Source organism: Talaromyces proteolyticus, assembly GCF_021365285.1.
Source record: "Talaromyces proteolyticus strain PMI_201 chromosome Unknown BGW36scaffold_14, whole genome shotgun sequence".
NCBI lineage: Eukaryota > Fungi > Ascomycota > Eurotiomycetes > Eurotiales > Trichocomaceae > Talaromyces > Talaromyces proteolyticus.
Window position 1 is genome coordinate 187538 of NW_025764290.1, and position 16010 is coordinate 203547.

The following is a 16010-nucleotide window of genomic DNA, read 5'->3' on the forward strand; positions in this document are numbered from 1 at the left end:
CATCAGTAAGGAAAGGATAAGTGGCGCCTCGGTCCATCGCCTCGAAGAGCCCCCTCGTCAGGTCCCCCCATTGTAGATTCTTGATTGTCGGATCAAAGGCCCCAGGGGGGGTTCGCCGCACAGTCCGTGTAACGACTGCACTACCACCAGTACGCTGCTCGTCTGGAAGCATCACCCAGACATAAGGTAGGATCAGCAAGTATAGCTTGTTATTCCAAAGATCCTCCGGCTTGGAGCCACGAACACCTGTGAGACCGCGTGTCACAATGAGTTCTACAAATCCGTCTCGAATGCCGCTCTTGACTGCCATTTGCGTCAAAATCGACTTTACCCTAGTCAGTGGAAGTGGGCATTTAAGTCGCATTTTGTCACAGCCCTCACTGAGCCGCTTCAGGTGATCATCGAGCCTGAAGAAGCGGCCATCCCAGAGCGTGGTCACATCGTAGGTGAGATCACCATGCATGAAGCCTTCGTCAAGGAGTGGTATGCGAGCCTCCTCAGGCTTGACAAATTCCTCTTCGACAAAGGCGATGCCCTTGGCGAACGGCTTACCACTCTTTTCTTGCTGTTCCTGGCGGGCGTAGTATCGCGAAAATACCTTATCCATGGACGCCATGACGAGTGCGGTATCAGTGTATCTATGATCAGTAATGAAATAAATCAGAAACAGGATGGTGGTCTTATTGAAGAGGAATAAACGTAGCGAGAATTCTCCCTTTTTTGTTACAACGATCATGATATGACGCCGACCAGAGACTAGATTTCCCTGGTTCTTCGCACCGAGGAAGACATCATCGGTGGATATGCATGCTCTTAGAGGTTGTCTACAATTGGCTCGGTTGCCACTACTGACGGAAGAAGCAACTCTACTCTACGGTACGCCTATTATGCGATAACCTATGATGTAGGCTAATTGAAATTATGACTACCGGAATAGGAAGATGCTTGGACTCTTCAAACCTTCATATTCGTTCCCTAACCTTCATTTGCCTATAAGCTTTTTATCTCCACCCAGTCGCAATTAATTTGCTAGACGTTCCCCTTTCCCTGATGCGTTGGTGTAGATAGATTGCACAGTGGCGAGGATGGAGGTCCAATCATCGAATGGAACGAAAGGAATTCCACGCTCCTCACAGTACCGAACGAGGCCTAGAGGGTCTGTTAGCGACAGTATTTTGATTTTGCTTTACTACGGAACTGATATACCCATCCCGCGCTTCGCAAAGAGCATGTCTGTTTCCGATGCGGCGGACAGATCAGAAACCCCATCTCCAGCGTACAACAGGACTGGACGGGATGGACCTGTGAGGACTGCGTAGGGTTTGATCGCACGCGATTTGTCATGACCGAAGTGGCTAAAATGAGACCGGATTTAGCAGCACACCCAAATTGCATCCAGAATGTGAATATATTCATCTTCCTACCTATTGTCACGGAAGGAAATTTGCCAGCCACCATGCTCGTTGATACCCTTGCCATTGCGAGGTTGAATGTCATTGGCTATCACTGAAATGTTTTCCGGCTGGCTTCCCAGATGCTTCTCAAGCAAAGCGTGGATGGCGGGCGCCATGCCGGAGGACAGCACTACGATAGGGACATTGTGTTCTTTTGCCCACTGGTAGAAATTGAAGAAGTGTGGGTCGAACTCGATGTTCTCTGAGAGGGCATGAATACACTCATCAAATGGGGCTTGTACACTGTCCAACATTGTCTGAAACGATTCCCTGAGATGAGGTTGAATCTTTGGTTAATACCTAGACATTTGTTTCAAGGAACTTCCATTCCCATACCTGAAGGTTATATCCCCGTTCGAGAGTTGCTCTTCCAGTACCTCGCGCTTGTCGACTCCAAAACCAAGATTATCGACCTGTGAAAGATTTTAAGCTGATATCTTAACAAGGTCGTTGAGGTAGGGAGTTTCCGTACCAGGTAATCATTGGCTATTGTCGTCTCTTAACATTAGTCCGGTGGAAATTGTTGACAAGAGAAAAGCCATTCTTACAATCTTGCAACGTGACGGTTCCATCGAAATCCGTGAAAAAGATAATCTTAGGGTTATCCTGGAGATATTGCAGTTGCTCGTGCATTATGATTGCGGGGTTGGTGTGAATTGATTCTGGAACAAATGAGGGGAAAGTGGAAAAGCCTCGAGGCAAACAATAATAGCAAGTAATAAACTGGAAACAAGCGTTCTACAAATTAGATTCTTCAGTAATTTGTTCGATGTAACGTTTGTGAGTCTATTTCGCGCATTTATGCAAACGGAATGCTATTAAGCTCAGTTCTTGCCCTCAATGACACGAGAGGCCATGCGTTTCCGGCCTTGTTGTACCAAGACCCTTTGCAGCGGATCAACTGACATGTCCCCACAATCTTCCCTGTACGGCCCGTACCGTAAAACAGAGGAATGCTACTCTCTTCGCTGTCACATTCCAGCGTTTCTTTGACAGGAGTGTATTGAAACGACATGAATAAGTATTGTATATCAGACTCTCGTAAAGATTTACATGCCTTATTCACATCTGTCATAAAGGCTCCGAGCTACGACGACCGGACATTACCCTTGTCTCCCCGCCCTAACCCCTTTCTTATCTTCAGTGGTTTTGGGGATGTAGGGCTATTTGTGTCTCAGGTCGGAGTCAGTTGACGGAAAGGGTTTGAGACAATACATTCATATCTGCATCGGGATCGGAAATCTGGCACGAGGATGGCAGTCTTTGAATTTGTCGTACAAAAAATTTTCTGGTATAGGAAAAACGAGAAAACGATAACTCAAGACGTATAAGTCGAAGGAGATCAGAGTAAATATAGTTTGAAATCAATACAAATTACCTCGGGTTAAATCAGCCTATTCCTCCAACCCCGAGAACAAACGAAGAGCAGATATTGAAGGGGAAAAGAAGTACTCTCCTCCCTGATTGAACACCCAGCGCTCGAGGGGAAGTCGAACAGTCTGCTTCTTGCCGTCGACTATGCTCATGTCGGAGACGATGTTGGGCCCGGGCTGGCCGATGATGGGATCCAGCCCCGGCTCCTCATTGTTGGTGGCGCTGTACTTGCCAGGGGGAAAGGTTCTCATGTTGCACCAGCCTATGTAGGAATTAGCCCTGTAATCCGGACGAGGATTTTATGGGACGTACGCTTTTGGATTTTTAGGAATGAATTCACAATGCTCCCTTGATAGCAGACGAATAACAATCCACGATCCTGCTCGGTTTGTTGCTTGAGCAGCTCGTTATCTTCGACTTCGACTCCATAGGGGAGGCCACGACGAAGTATGGGGGATTCGTCCTCTTTCTTGTCTCCACGAGGTCTGGTCTTGCGGATGTGTGCGGTAAATGGGCATTTGTCTTGAGTGTTTATGGGTTTGAAATCGAAGTTATTGCAGCTGGCAAGGGATTCGTCGTCCTTGTCCGGCGAGAGATCAATGGGACACCCTAAGCTTATTGTTAACCCCTTTGTGTCTCTTACTCTTGACCTGAATTGCACAAGTACCGCTCTTCCATCTTCCAAACATGCGTGCTCCCAACTCATCTGCAGACATATGGTACTCGGGACCCTTTTCCTTGCAGAACCTGAACAATATTGTCAACTAACAGGCATCGCAGAATCAAGAAGAGGAAACTTATACCTATCAAATTCTGGAACGTACTGACGTAATTTGCGGAACACCATAAAGCTGCCGTCTTTGGCCCATGGAGCGCCATCCTGTGGAGCAGCCCTGCCCTCGCGGTCGATAAAAATCTTGCTGCATATACAATTAATTCATCGACCAGTTGTCGTAGGCACTTTTGAACTTACCCTGGAAGAACCAGCTTCGGCTCCTTCTCTCCGGTAGGAGGATTATCGAGACCCTCTATGAGGGGTTGGGAGATCAAATCACGAAAACCAAAGCTGTAGCGATAGAGAGCATGACATAACCGATTAACACCCAAATCTTCCCCATTTTATATATATTTAACGTGGTTACTTACTGTTCTCTCCCACTATTATGACCTGGTCTGGGGTGTCCAGATTCGGTGAACAGCCGGGTAATACTATCCCCGAACAGGGCCTCAATCTGTATCACCTTGGCCTTGACAACATTCTGACCAGTGCCAGCGACCAAAAATACCCCATCGGCGGATGTATAGGGTTGCTTGTAGTCACCAGTTTCATCTCGACTTTCCGCTGTCAAATCTGCGTACATCCCTTGGACAAAGGAAATGTCTTTGATCCCCTTTTTACCCAACTGCTTGTGCATTAGCGGAAGATTGGGGCCTGTAACTTTGTGCACTTTACCTTGACCAGGCCCCTTTCGGCAAAACTGATGTTAGAATGAGCCACAGGGAGGTGGCAGGGCTCTTCCTCCCAAACAGTTACTTTCCCTTTGTGCTGTTTGATATTCTCTCTTGCCTCTAGGGCTTGTTGAGCAGTGGTGATGCTAGGGATTAACTCCTGAAGGTGGCCTTTGAACGCTTCATAGTTTTCTTCCGGTCCCTTATCCTTATTTATCTGGAAGAAGTAGAAAGTTTCATACTTCTTGGGCAGACCCGGCCTGGAGGTTTTGATTAGCTATTTCTAGGGCCCCGTTTGTTCGCTTCTGTGATATAATTTTGTTACCTACCAGATATCACCCTGGATATTGTCCTTCGGAATGGATTCAACTGCCATGGCTTTGGATGTTGTAATTTGCAATCTATAGATCTAGAGAGTGGGCGGTCGTTGTAAGATGCTAGTGTCCTTTGATTGATGAACAGCACCTTCTTTTAAGTCTAGTTCTCTGGGACTAGCCTAGTTTTACAAATGTGGAGATAAGTAACATTGTACTTTTCATCGATGTGCTGCATCTGGCACGATATAGCATTGAAAGGTACCGTCTGTTTTCAGCCCAATGTTAGTCAGCTCATGAGAGCAATCCCGTGGTCTGGAAGCGCCTTCGCTCTTTACGGAATGCAGCAGTTAAATGAGCTCGCATCATAAATGGGCTGTTTAATTTTGATGTAGTATCTGAGTTTACGTAAGGAGCTGCATAATATTCCCCCCTGTTAGGGCATCCAGAGTCACAGTCTCGAGTATATGAAGCTCTCTCCAACCTGCAAGTACAAGGTAACATTTAGGAATACAGGTAGCCTAATTCCCTATCCCTGTCTGTTTAATGCACATTCTTGAAAGCAACATCTAAATTTACATAGGTCAAAGGCTCTGTCATGTTATTCTAGTCGCTCATGAAGAGGTAAAGAATGGGAGAACGGGAACTAACTCAATCATCGCCTGCAACGAATGATGCTAGTAGTTCCTCTGTCACATACCTCAAAACTTTGCAATGCTGAGCTTTTCAAGTAACACCGAGAATCCCCCGTGCAGCTAGAATAGCCTCCTTCATTCCAGTAATTGGATCAAATGACTTCCAGTATGATCAAAGATTAAAGTTCCTTGAGGGACCAGTCCTGTATATTTAATATATATAAATACACATTTTCTATATACGTTGACCTAATCAATCTGATATTCATTACTAGCATTAAGATCCATTACCATTGAACGTAAATAGTACCAGGAAAAGATGAGGTTTTCCGAGTGGACTTGGCCCTCTCTCATTTTCGCTGTGTTTGCGCAAGCCCAGGTCGACTCGTCCGTCATCGGCGCATTTACAGGGGAGGGAGTGCCAGCCAGTGAAATCCCCGCCGATGCAGAGGGGGCTCCAGGGCTCTACCAGGCCGAGCCCTATAACAGTGTGAGACTCAACCGCACCAACTGGATAGCGTTCTGCGACAGCGAAAGCACAGGGAACGAATGTTCCAACGCGATTGATGGCAACAACGCCACCTTTTGGGCGACGGCCAATAATACGACCTTCCCCCACTTCATCATCTTGGATCTAGGATCTACACAGAACGTAAGCGGGGTTGCGATGGTCCCTCGGCGTGACGGGTCGAAGGACGGATGGATTCTCCAACACCAGGTCTTCACCAGCAGTGACGGCACCAATTGGGGAGAGCCAGTGGCCTATGGCATGTGGTATTCCGATGACAGCGAGAAGCTGGCCGTCATCGAGCCCCAGCCAGTTCGCTATATCCGATTGGAAGCTTTATCAGATGCTACCGACAGTCAGACCACCAGCATTGCCGACCTCAACATCTACGGTGCTGCCAGTTATCATGTAAAGAACCCTAGCCTTGGAGAGTGGGGACCGACAATAGATGTCCCCATCGTTCCTGTGGCAGCTGCTGTCGAACCCAATAATGGCAAAGTTCTCGTGTGGTCGTCCTGGGATAAGGATCGCTTTGGCGGCACCCCCGGTGGAGTTACACAGACATCCATTTGGGATCCTAAGACATCTAACGTCTCCCACCGAGTGGTCACAAATACACATCACGACATGTTTTGCCCCGGAATTTCCATGGACTCCCGAGGCTACATTGTGGTTACCGGGGGAAATGACGCGGAACGCACCAGCATCTACGTGCCCTTCAACGACAGCTGGGTCATCGGTGCAGATATGACCACCGAGCGTGGATACCAGGCTACCACTACCTTATCTGATGGCCGTATCTTTGCAATCGGTGGCTCTTGGAGTGGTGAGGTGTCAGACTCTAAAAACGGTGAGATCTACGACCCAACCGCCGATGAATGGACTCCTCTGGAAGGTGCTTTAGTCAAGCCCATGTTAACCAACGATGCGACGGGGCCTTACCATGCGGACAATCATGGCTGGCTATTTGCCTGGAAAAACACCAGTATCTTCCAGGCCGGACCCAGTCGGGCCATGAACTGGTACTCGGTTGAAGGGGACGGGTCGGTTTCTCCTGCGGGGAACCGTCTTAGCGACTCAGACGAGATGTCTGGGAATGCGGTCATGTTTGATGCTGCCGCGGGTCAGATACTCACGTTTGGGGGCTCCCCAAACTACGAGGATAGTGAGAGCGTCAATAGCGCCGCGTTGATCACACTCGGGGCTCCCAATAGCAGCATCGAGATTGTCCAGGCTGGGCAGAACATGCAGTACAGTCGCGTGTTCCACACCTCAGTCGTTCTCCCGGACGGTAGCGTCTTCATCGCAGGGGGCCAACGTCACGGTATGCCCTTTTCGGAGGATGCTTCGTTGGACAATCGATTCATCCCCGAGCGATACATCCCGCGAGACGACATGTTTATCACACAGCAACCAAATAGCATTGTTCGTGTTTATCACAGCATCTCTCTCTTACTACCCGATGCCACAGTGATGAACGGCGGTGGCGGTCTCTGTGCCAATTGCTCAACCAACCACTACAACCTCCAGGTCTACACGCCCCCCTACCTGCTTATGGGCGACGGTAGTCGCGCTCCGCGTCCAGTCATCAAGTCTGTCTCCTCTACGAAGGTCGGATTCGGTGGCCAGATTGGCATTGTCACCGAATCCTCTGTTGACACCGCCTCGCTGATTCGGTATGGTACCACGACCCATACCGTCAATACGGACCAGAGACGCATTCCTTTAGACCTCGTGCCAGTGGACATTAATACCTACTCTGTGAATATTCCGGATGATGGGGGGATTGCCCTGCCAGGGTATTGGATGTTGTTTGTTTTGGATAGTTCAGGGGTGCCCAGTGTGGCGACACCTATTCAGATCACCCTATGAGAGTAGGATGATTTGACATTTAAGTGTACTTCTACTTCTATCTCTCCAGTTTTCATTCTGCTCCCTTAATTATAATATATAACGAGATAAATGAATTTCATACACTAGATTCATCTTAAACATCATTTTCTTTTAATGTTATTATATTATAGAATTGAGAAGTCATGCATGTATGGATATACATAAGTATATCTTGTATATTGACGAAAAAATCTAATAGCACGCCTTTCCATAGATAGGTTAGTGGAACGTATCACTGACAATCTATGAGGATAATTATACATATACTATTATGACCTTATATAGGCTTTCTAGGCATCTTTACACAGTCATAATCTTAATATAACAGATTAGGTAATCTATTAGTTAAATAAAATATCTCTACTTACAGTAGGGTGACAAAAGTTTGAATATAGCACCACAATAAATGGATAGGTATGGGTGCCCTCCCCATGTCAATACTAATAATATCTCAACTGTTGCATTATTTACAGGCGATCCCCAAAAGGCCTAAATTAATCCGACATAAATGGGGTAAATGCAGATGAAAGACAGGTAGGAAATCTTAATACTATATTCAAACCTTTGTCATATTAGTGTAAGATCTAAGATGATAAGATCACTTAAGCATATAATATACTGATCATATATTATAAAAATGTGAAAACTAATATAATTATCTAAGATTATTAAAATTATAAAGAGTGCTCTATATATGCCTTTATCTAGTCAGGTTAGGTATCAATGACCTGAGGCAGGAACTCAGGCATATAAGCTTGGTTCCCAACCCGAAGGGAGGGAACCAAGCAATATCTTTGTATAATTCTTGACATAACTTTCAATATAACCCTTCTATATCTATATAATCAAGGCCAATAACTATCCACTTTCCGTGCGTAACGGGGGTTCGGCCGTCCACATGGCTTTCTTGTTCGTACGGCACCTTCTTCCAAATTATATCCTATTCCGTATGTTATTCCTTTCTAGACGTTGTTCCTCTCTATATGTTATTCCTCTCTATATTATGGCGGACGATAAGGGGTTTAATGACATAATTCGTATTTCACTAGTAAGCTTTATTGACACGCGTAATTTCAATATTTCCACATCTAATATTTTTAGATTTAAAGAATTTACTACTTCAGCATCTACCTTAAGATCTGCTTTAGGACCTACCTAAGTGCCTATCTTAGAAACCACCTTAAGACCTTTCTTAGTGCCTTTCTCAGTACCTTTTTTAAGATCTGCCTTAATATCCATCTTAGTATCTATCTTAACATCTGCCTTAGTGCCTATCTCAGAGTATTCCTCACCACCTTTCTTACTCTCTTAGGGCCGAGGGCACACCTTGAGAAAGGCGTCGAGGTACTCCCTAAGACAGACATTAAGATGCATTCTAAGTATATCCCAAGCACACTCTAAGTATGCCCTGAGATAGAGTCTAAAGAATGCACTAATATAGACACTGAGACAGATATTAAGATATATATTAATGCAGATGTTAAGACGGGCCTTAAAAAAGGTATAAAGTATTCAGGAGGGCCCTAAGGTAGAATCTAAAATAGGCGGTGAGAAAGGCAGTAAAAAAGACCAATGACTCTGAGATAAGCTCTAAAACAGAAATTAAGATAGACATTAAAATAAATATTAAAACAGACCCTAAAATAGGTACTCAGACAGGCTCTGAAGCAGGCCCTGAGATAGATGCTGAGGTAGTAAATTCTTTAAATCCAAAAATATTAGATGTGGAAATATTGAAATTACCTGTTTCCCTATGTAATAAATGTAAAAATCAGAATTATGTCGTTTAAGACCGCTATCAACTGCCGTACATATGGCTCTCTCTTTCGTATGACACCTTCTCCCGAACGATATCCTGCACGTGCCGCGCAGAGCCTCGATCTTAGCCTGCCTCAGGCAGTCTAGACTGAGATTCAGCTTCAGGTATCTAGGTCCCGAGTCGGCGTTATACAAAGACTCGCTAATGACGGTTACAGCTGCATGTGGATATTAAACGTGATTAAGTTAAAAAAATAGTAATTGCGTTATTCAGGCTATGACAATACACCCGTCAAAATGGCTAGAGAACGCTGGTTCTGGAGGAATGAGCGGTTGAGTATGAGTCCGCCAGCTTGTCATTTACATCTCCAGTAAGAATAAGGTCACGAGGCACCGCAAGTCCTTTGTGATCGTCGCCTTTGGTGTATGGAGCATGGGCCTTAAACACATGTTGGCCTGGAAAGAGCAGATTTGTAGTGAGGAAGTAGTCCAGCTCGGCGATGGGGATGTCAATGTCGACCTTCATCACTAACTTCTCGTACACGTTAGGAAGACGGTCAGGTTCATCAGGGATCCACCAAGGCGGCTTCGACCCGGACACCTTAACAATCCACTCATTCGTATTTTCAAACCGGAGCCTGATTTTGTTTGGTTTATCGCCCTCCGCTGCCTCCCATTTGCCGGTCCCCGCCCACTCGAAGTTGAAATACATATCATTATATGGTATGTGTCCTCCCGTTCCTGTGTCGGAATACCACTCGCTCTGTAATCTATCGCTTTCGTATGATAAGGTAACAGAATCTCCATTTGAAACGGGCCGTGGTGAAATAACTATTTTTGTTTTGGGCTTGTCGCAATTTGTTTTCACACCATCGAAGCCCTCTTTGCAGACGTATTGATTGAATAAACCACATTTATATCTTTTTTCATACCGCCCAATACGTATTTCCGTGTTGCGGAGGCTCCCGGTCAACTCCATCCCTTCTGCAAGAACAGAGTCAATGTATTGCAAGAATAATTTAAAATAGAACAACAAGGACCGTTTAGCTTACTCGTTCCTTTCGTCGAATTCAGGCAGACATTATCAAGTTTTGTCTCTAAAGCGGGCTAAGGATAGATGGATGAGAATATCCAGTGATTAGCTCTGTATCGCATCAAATTTCCGGATCTGTGGAATTATCCTTACCATGAGAAACTTCCTTGCCAAGAGATCATGCATAATTATAATACTGGCACTGCTTTTTTGAGGGATTGGATTAACCTCCCGATCCCCTGGTTGGAAATGAAGCGACGTTGAACCTTCTTCATGGTCCCCATTGTTGTAGCCTCCATCGACTCCAATCCACATTATCAACGCCCCGGGTCGTTTGTTCGCTTCATCACGCTGATAGAACGAGAAACAGAAGGACTTTGGTCTTAGGGTCACAGATGTAGTCTCCCTTACTAAAGGGACCGGTGCGTTGACCGCACTGACGACGTAGTGGAAGCCGGATTCCGCCATTTCATCCGATATGTTTTGCCTAACGGCTGCCTCAATACTTGCTACCCGGCGTTGAACTGTCTCGTCTTGACTTTTATTGTGCAAAGTAACCCTGCACTTTCGGAAAATAATACAAACTCCCTGAGCATGTCCTACGTCGGCGATGCGCACAACATAATTAGGGCCCTGCTTAACCCACTGGTTTTCGGGAGCCTCTATAGCCTCCTTGTATGGGACAAAGCTCGGACTCTTCGAAGTCGTGGTTACCTTGCCTTGGAGACTAGCAATCTTTGCGGTTATCTTCATCGTTGTATTATCTGGGACTTTGATCGGGAGCTTGCCATAATCACCGGTTAACTTGTAAGACACTTCTGCTTCGCTGTCGGTGAATGTAAACTGTAGAGTTGGATTGGCGATTTTGAGTCGGTATTCGATATCAATTAAATCACCGGTATTTGGGTCTTCATCCTTCTTTGTGATCACGAAGTCTTTCGAAGTTTCCTGCTCCATCTTTTCCAAGACTTTGTTGATTTTTTCCTCATCGTAAGAGACGAGTACATCCCAGTCCCTAGTAGTATTATTTCCCTCCATCTCCCTAATGAGGGTGCTGAAGGTCATTTGAGGAACTGACATGGTGATAGATGATCTCCGTATAGCGAACTACTGATGAAAAAAAATGACTGGAGTAAGAAAGACTGAAGTGTATAGCCACCCACGATAGTCAATGGTGCGGATATCCTGGCGGAAAATGAGCTGGGCATCCACCTGAAGAAATTTCTTGTAAATAGTTACATGAGTCAAAGTCATGTTGCACCAGTCGTAAGGGGCATTGATTTCCGCATGTCCTGTCCTGTCTCCTTGATGTGATGCACATTCCATCGCGTCGCCAGCCCAAACTAGTAAGTGTGCAATTATGTTCCAGCCGCAATCCTAAAAGCAATGTATTGCAACCTTTTTATTGCCCAAGGTGCATGAAAATGGATCGGCGATGAAGGTCGACAGGGACCGGGAGCGCGCCGTGCCTGAAGTTTGTCATTCAGCCAATCATAAATAAGTATTGTCAGATCAATTAGGCGATAGGCATACCTCGGATATGTTGTTCCGGAGGGCTGTACAGGTAGGGGGCTATAGCCAATGGCCATGCGCGTCTCACTCCTGTCCTGTGACCTGCTGGACGATAAGTGAATGACTTGTCGCAAAGGCTCCTTGCTTTTTTCACTGCTGAAAGTGACGCCTTTGCGTCATTTATACCCAATAATAGGCAGTCATTCCAAGTCCCTGAAGAATTGAAAATCCTACAAATTCTCTAGTTTGTTGGAAAAAGAAAATTGATGGTTGCTATGATCAGACCAGATAATTAAGAACAAGGAAAGCAATTGGTCCAAAAAGATAGATCGTCAGTTTGAAGTATTCGGAAGGGCTACAAAAAAAAACAAAAAATCGCATGTTCTCTTTGTACTTGGCCCAGTGAACAGCGCATTCATAAATATAGCTCGCTTCTGATTGTTCATTTGGACGAAATGTCGGGCCATGCTACCCTCCCAGCTAGCGATGATTACGCTTTCGTGAGAAAGGATGACTATGTAGTCATCCTGAGCACCTCTGACCAGCCTTACCAGTTGCAAGAAGAACAATTGGACAGAAAAAACTGCCTTGTTTATGCTGAGCACGTTATTCTCAGTGGAAAGCTAGAATTGCGGGGAAGAAAGACGTTCGGATTGTTCTGTTCCCGGTTAACCATTGAAGGGCCCTCTTCGATCATTATTTCGGGAGAGCAAGGAAAGAACCAGATGCCAGTTACCAAAGGACCTGGGATAGATGGTGGCGATGGAAACGATAGCGGAGACATCTGGATCTTTGTCCAAGATGTTCCCAGTAACATAGAAAAGCTGACAGTGATGGCCAACGGAGGGAAGGGAGGTCGAGGGGGAGATACCACTGAACACGGTCAAACAGGCGGAAAGGGAGGAAATGGGGGAAAGTCTGGTATGGCTGCGATCAGAGGTAGATAAATGATGGCTGATTTGTTGATAAATAGGTAATGTGGAAATCCTCTACGGCTCGGTCCCGATGCAAGTGTACCTGGACTTTCCAACACTTCGAAAGCAGTTTTGGCTGCAGAGAGCACTTGACTTCCAAAAAGGATACTCATGCCGCTATCTCCCCACATATGTTACAGAAACGATGCAGATGACTCTGAACCTGTATCTAGGACTAGGAAATGCAATGCGAGACCTCGCTAGTATCCTGAGCGACCGGCGACTAGCAAGCCCAGTGGTTGAGACCACGCTGGCGAAGCTAGAAGTTATTCAACATTCGACCGACGCACCGCCCAGGGTTCATTCCTCAGCCATCTCTGAACTTATCAACGCCAGAAAAGAGATTCAGAAAGTGGTCCAAATATATCGCCATCCCAATGTCGACCGCATTTTGCAAGACCTTTCGAGGCTCTTGGAGGATCTGACCCCTCAGCGTCCGTCTGACCTGAGTGAGATACTCGGGGATATTTTCCAGGACGTGAACCGCGACTTGGGAAAGCTCAAAGACCAAATCAAATGGAAATGCGAGTCAATTCCAGGTGTGTTGCTTCTAATCAAGACCATTTCCTTTCCTGCTCTCCAAAGCTTTAGTCTCTGATGGTTTCTAGGCCCTGGTGGCGTCGGTGGCACAAGCGGTACTCCAGGGGATCCACCAGGGGAGCATGGCAAAGAAGGGGAGGCCACTGGTCGCATCACAGTCAAAAACCTTCATCTGAACGGGGATGCCGAAGACCTGGAGGCGACCCAGGCGTTTGCATTCCCAGATCAGTGCCAGATGCTCCTGAATAGAGCTAATCGGTATTTCTTCGCCGATAGCAATTCTGCAAGGGAACAAGCCTCGGACATGTACCACACACTCCTGAACCGATTGCAATTTCTGGACAAACTGGATGAGCAGAAAACCTCACCCTTGGCTAAGGCCTATGATGACCTGGAGCGCACATGGAAGGTGACGATTAGTGGCACCACGCAGCTCCGTTCAATATTTTCAGAGGGTAAGAGTCGGTTTAATAGATTATTGCTTGGACAGGATATGTTCGGTCACACAGCTCTATGGGTTCCGCGCATGTCATTTCTCCACTACCACACCTCAGTGGGGGACCAACTGCGCTTCTTAGAAAAACAGGAGGGCACTGTCGCTGCGTTTGAGAAGGCGTTAGAGGAAGGCCATGAGACGACAATATTTATTAAAGACAGCATTAAGGAGCTCGATTCCAGCAAGCAAGCAGCAAAAAGCCAAATCAATCTCCTCGAGGGCAGCAATGGGCCATTATCCACAGTGGCTTATAAGATTGAAACATTCACACCAATACTAAAAGAAAAACGAGAGAATGTTAGGAAGAAAATTGACGAGATTGAATGGATCCCTCAGTTCAACCCTAGCCTACTTCTTGACGGCTTTACAACTCTTATTACGGCCTCGTTTGACCGCGCCACTCTTTCCAAGTTTATCGAATTTGGGTACCAGGACTATTTGTCTACCACCCAAGAAAAAGGGATGTCAACGGTGGTGGAAAAAAAATACATTATCCATCAACTAACTACAACTGCTGATACTCTGGAGTCGTTTTCTGAGGCCCTGAACACCAACAAGGATAATACCATCCAGTTAGATGACCCTGGGGCTTTGAAGGTGTTTGCGACCAAGAATGCCATCGAGAAATTGCTTGATGAGTTTAGTAGCGCGATCCCGGAGGAGCAGAGGAAAGCGATCAGTGAAGCCTTAAAAGACTATGTAGAAAGCGTGCTCACCAGAAACAATGCAGTGGTTGAGTACAACACTTCGGTCCTCCTCCTCCTCGACTCATATCAGACTCTAAAATACTGTGAAGAGCAGATCAAAAACCTGGGCAACCCAACTATCAAAATCGACCCGAGCCTTCCATCAGTTATCTTCTGGCTGAGGAAGATGCGGGACGCGTTGCGACTACGATTACTGCAATATCTTAACTACGAGAGTCGGGCCATCAAATACTGGGGGCTATTTGACAACCTCCCTTCTTCCTTGCCGGGACCGTTGATAGACCATATTGCCTTGGGAAACCAACAACAGGACCTGCAATCCTCTTTCGAAAGTGCTCTAGAGATTTATTCAATTAGCGCGCGAGGCATATGGCCACCCAAGGAGGATGACGTGGGCAGAGTATATCAACTAACCGCGGAGCAGCGGAGCGCCTTGACTACCCCTTCAGACGATGGGGACTACATCACCTTTGTAACCATCGGCCCGGATAACGCACAGGGTATCTTCCAAGACTGGATAGATATCCGTCTTCGGGAGGTGCGTGTTTGGCTATTCGGAGTTGAAATCCCCGTCCCGGACTATGTTGGAAGAAAACACCTGTCCATCCACATCACCCACCAGGGCGATGAGTCCATTATTGACCCTCGAGGGGATCGATTCGAGTTTTCACATGATTCTCTAAATGTGCCATTTGTATATGATATTACTAAGGTGTCCAACATTAAAGAGGTCCCGGGTGGATCGGTATTCACTCGTGCGGATCTCGAGCACGACTTTAGTATAGGTGGAATACCAAAAGAGAGCAGCCGTGCGCCTCTAGGACCATTCGCCACATGGAGACTGAGGATTTCTACCAAGGCCCATCCAGGGATCAAAATGGATGGGCTCACAGAAGCATACATTGAATTTCGTGGGTCCTACAGATTGCTATGGCACTAAGCCAGCGTTTAATATCTAAGCTCGGTTGATTAATGACCAAGAGTCCTGATATTGACACTTCAGTAAAGGAATTAATCCCTTGCGACACAGAGTAGAAACCGACAATCTCAAAATTTCTATCTCCTTTAGTTCCGAAGTATTTCTAATAGTACACCAGTTACCTCTACCCACTCCCCCCACGTTCTAGCCGCGTAAGCAGTTGCGGGGATTTAGGTCAATAAAAATATCAAGTAAGATTGTTGGCTCAGGAAACCGTGGAACTTATTAGAGAGAGGAAACTGTGACAGTCTAGATGTGACAGCCACTGGCTTGTCTACGCTTGCTTGTCTTAGCGGGAGAGACAGGTTAGTATAATTCACGTGCCGGTAAGGATATCCGGGATTTTGTCTTGAGACAAAATCTAAGCTGTGCCACGCAGCATGG

At 46.2% G+C, this 16010-nt stretch overlaps 5 protein-coding genes across 5 annotated transcripts; 2 read left to right on the forward strand and 3 right to left on the reverse strand.

Annotated features, from left to right (window-relative positions):
- Positions 1 to 928: 928 nt before the first annotated feature.
- Positions 929 to 2413, reverse strand: BGW36DRAFT_350785 (putative 3-phosphoserine phosphatase). Its single transcript, XM_046213334.1, has 6 exons — positions 2003 to 2413; positions 1927 to 1940; positions 1791 to 1867; positions 1425 to 1724; positions 1207 to 1355; positions 929 to 1149 (listed from the first exon to the last, which is right to left on the reverse strand). The coding sequence occupies exons 1-6, from the start codon at positions 2085 to 2087 to the stop codon at positions 1022 to 1024; spliced, it is 753 nt and encodes a 250-aa protein (XP_046066140.1). The 5' UTR covers positions 2088 to 2413; the 3' UTR covers positions 929 to 1021.
- Positions 2414 to 2848: 435 nt separating this feature from the next.
- On the reverse strand, positions 2849 to 4653 carry BGW36DRAFT_432823 (dyp-type peroxidase family protein; the record flags this gene model as incomplete). Its single annotated transcript, XM_046221181.1, has 8 exons — positions 2849 to 3090; positions 3141 to 3437; positions 3496 to 3575; positions 3632 to 3748; positions 3802 to 3894; positions 3975 to 4231; positions 4282 to 4537; positions 4607 to 4653. 8 exons carry the CDS (start codon positions 4651 to 4653, stop codon positions 2849 to 2851), a joined length of 1389 nt encoding a protein of 462 aa, XP_046066141.1.
- An 892-nt stretch (positions 4654 to 5545) lies between these two features.
- On the forward strand, positions 5546 to 7606 carry BGW36DRAFT_440566 (putative galactose oxidase; the record flags this gene model as incomplete). Its single annotated transcript, XM_046221532.1, has 2 exons — positions 5546 to 5654; positions 5676 to 7606. 2 exons carry the CDS (start codon positions 5546 to 5548, stop codon positions 7604 to 7606), a joined length of 2040 nt encoding a protein of 679 aa, XP_046066142.1.
- A 2080-nt stretch (positions 7607 to 9686) lies between these two features.
- Positions 9687 to 11498, reverse strand: BGW36DRAFT_432825 (uncharacterized protein; the record flags this gene model as incomplete). Its single annotated transcript, XM_046221182.1, has 3 exons — positions 9687 to 10369; positions 10438 to 10492; positions 10572 to 11498. 3 exons carry the CDS (start codon positions 11496 to 11498, stop codon positions 9687 to 9689), a joined length of 1665 nt encoding a protein of 554 aa, XP_046066143.1.
- Positions 11499 to 12415: 917 nt separating this feature from the next.
- On the forward strand, positions 12416 to 15589 carry BGW36DRAFT_329197 (uncharacterized protein; the record flags this gene model as incomplete). Its single annotated transcript, XM_046212791.1, has 3 exons — positions 12416 to 12851; positions 12904 to 13443; positions 13513 to 15589. Exons 1-3 carry the CDS (start codon positions 12656 to 12658, stop codon positions 15585 to 15587), a joined length of 2811 nt encoding a protein of 936 aa, XP_046066144.1. The 5' UTR covers positions 12416 to 12655.
- Positions 15590 to 16010: the final 421 nt, after the last annotated feature.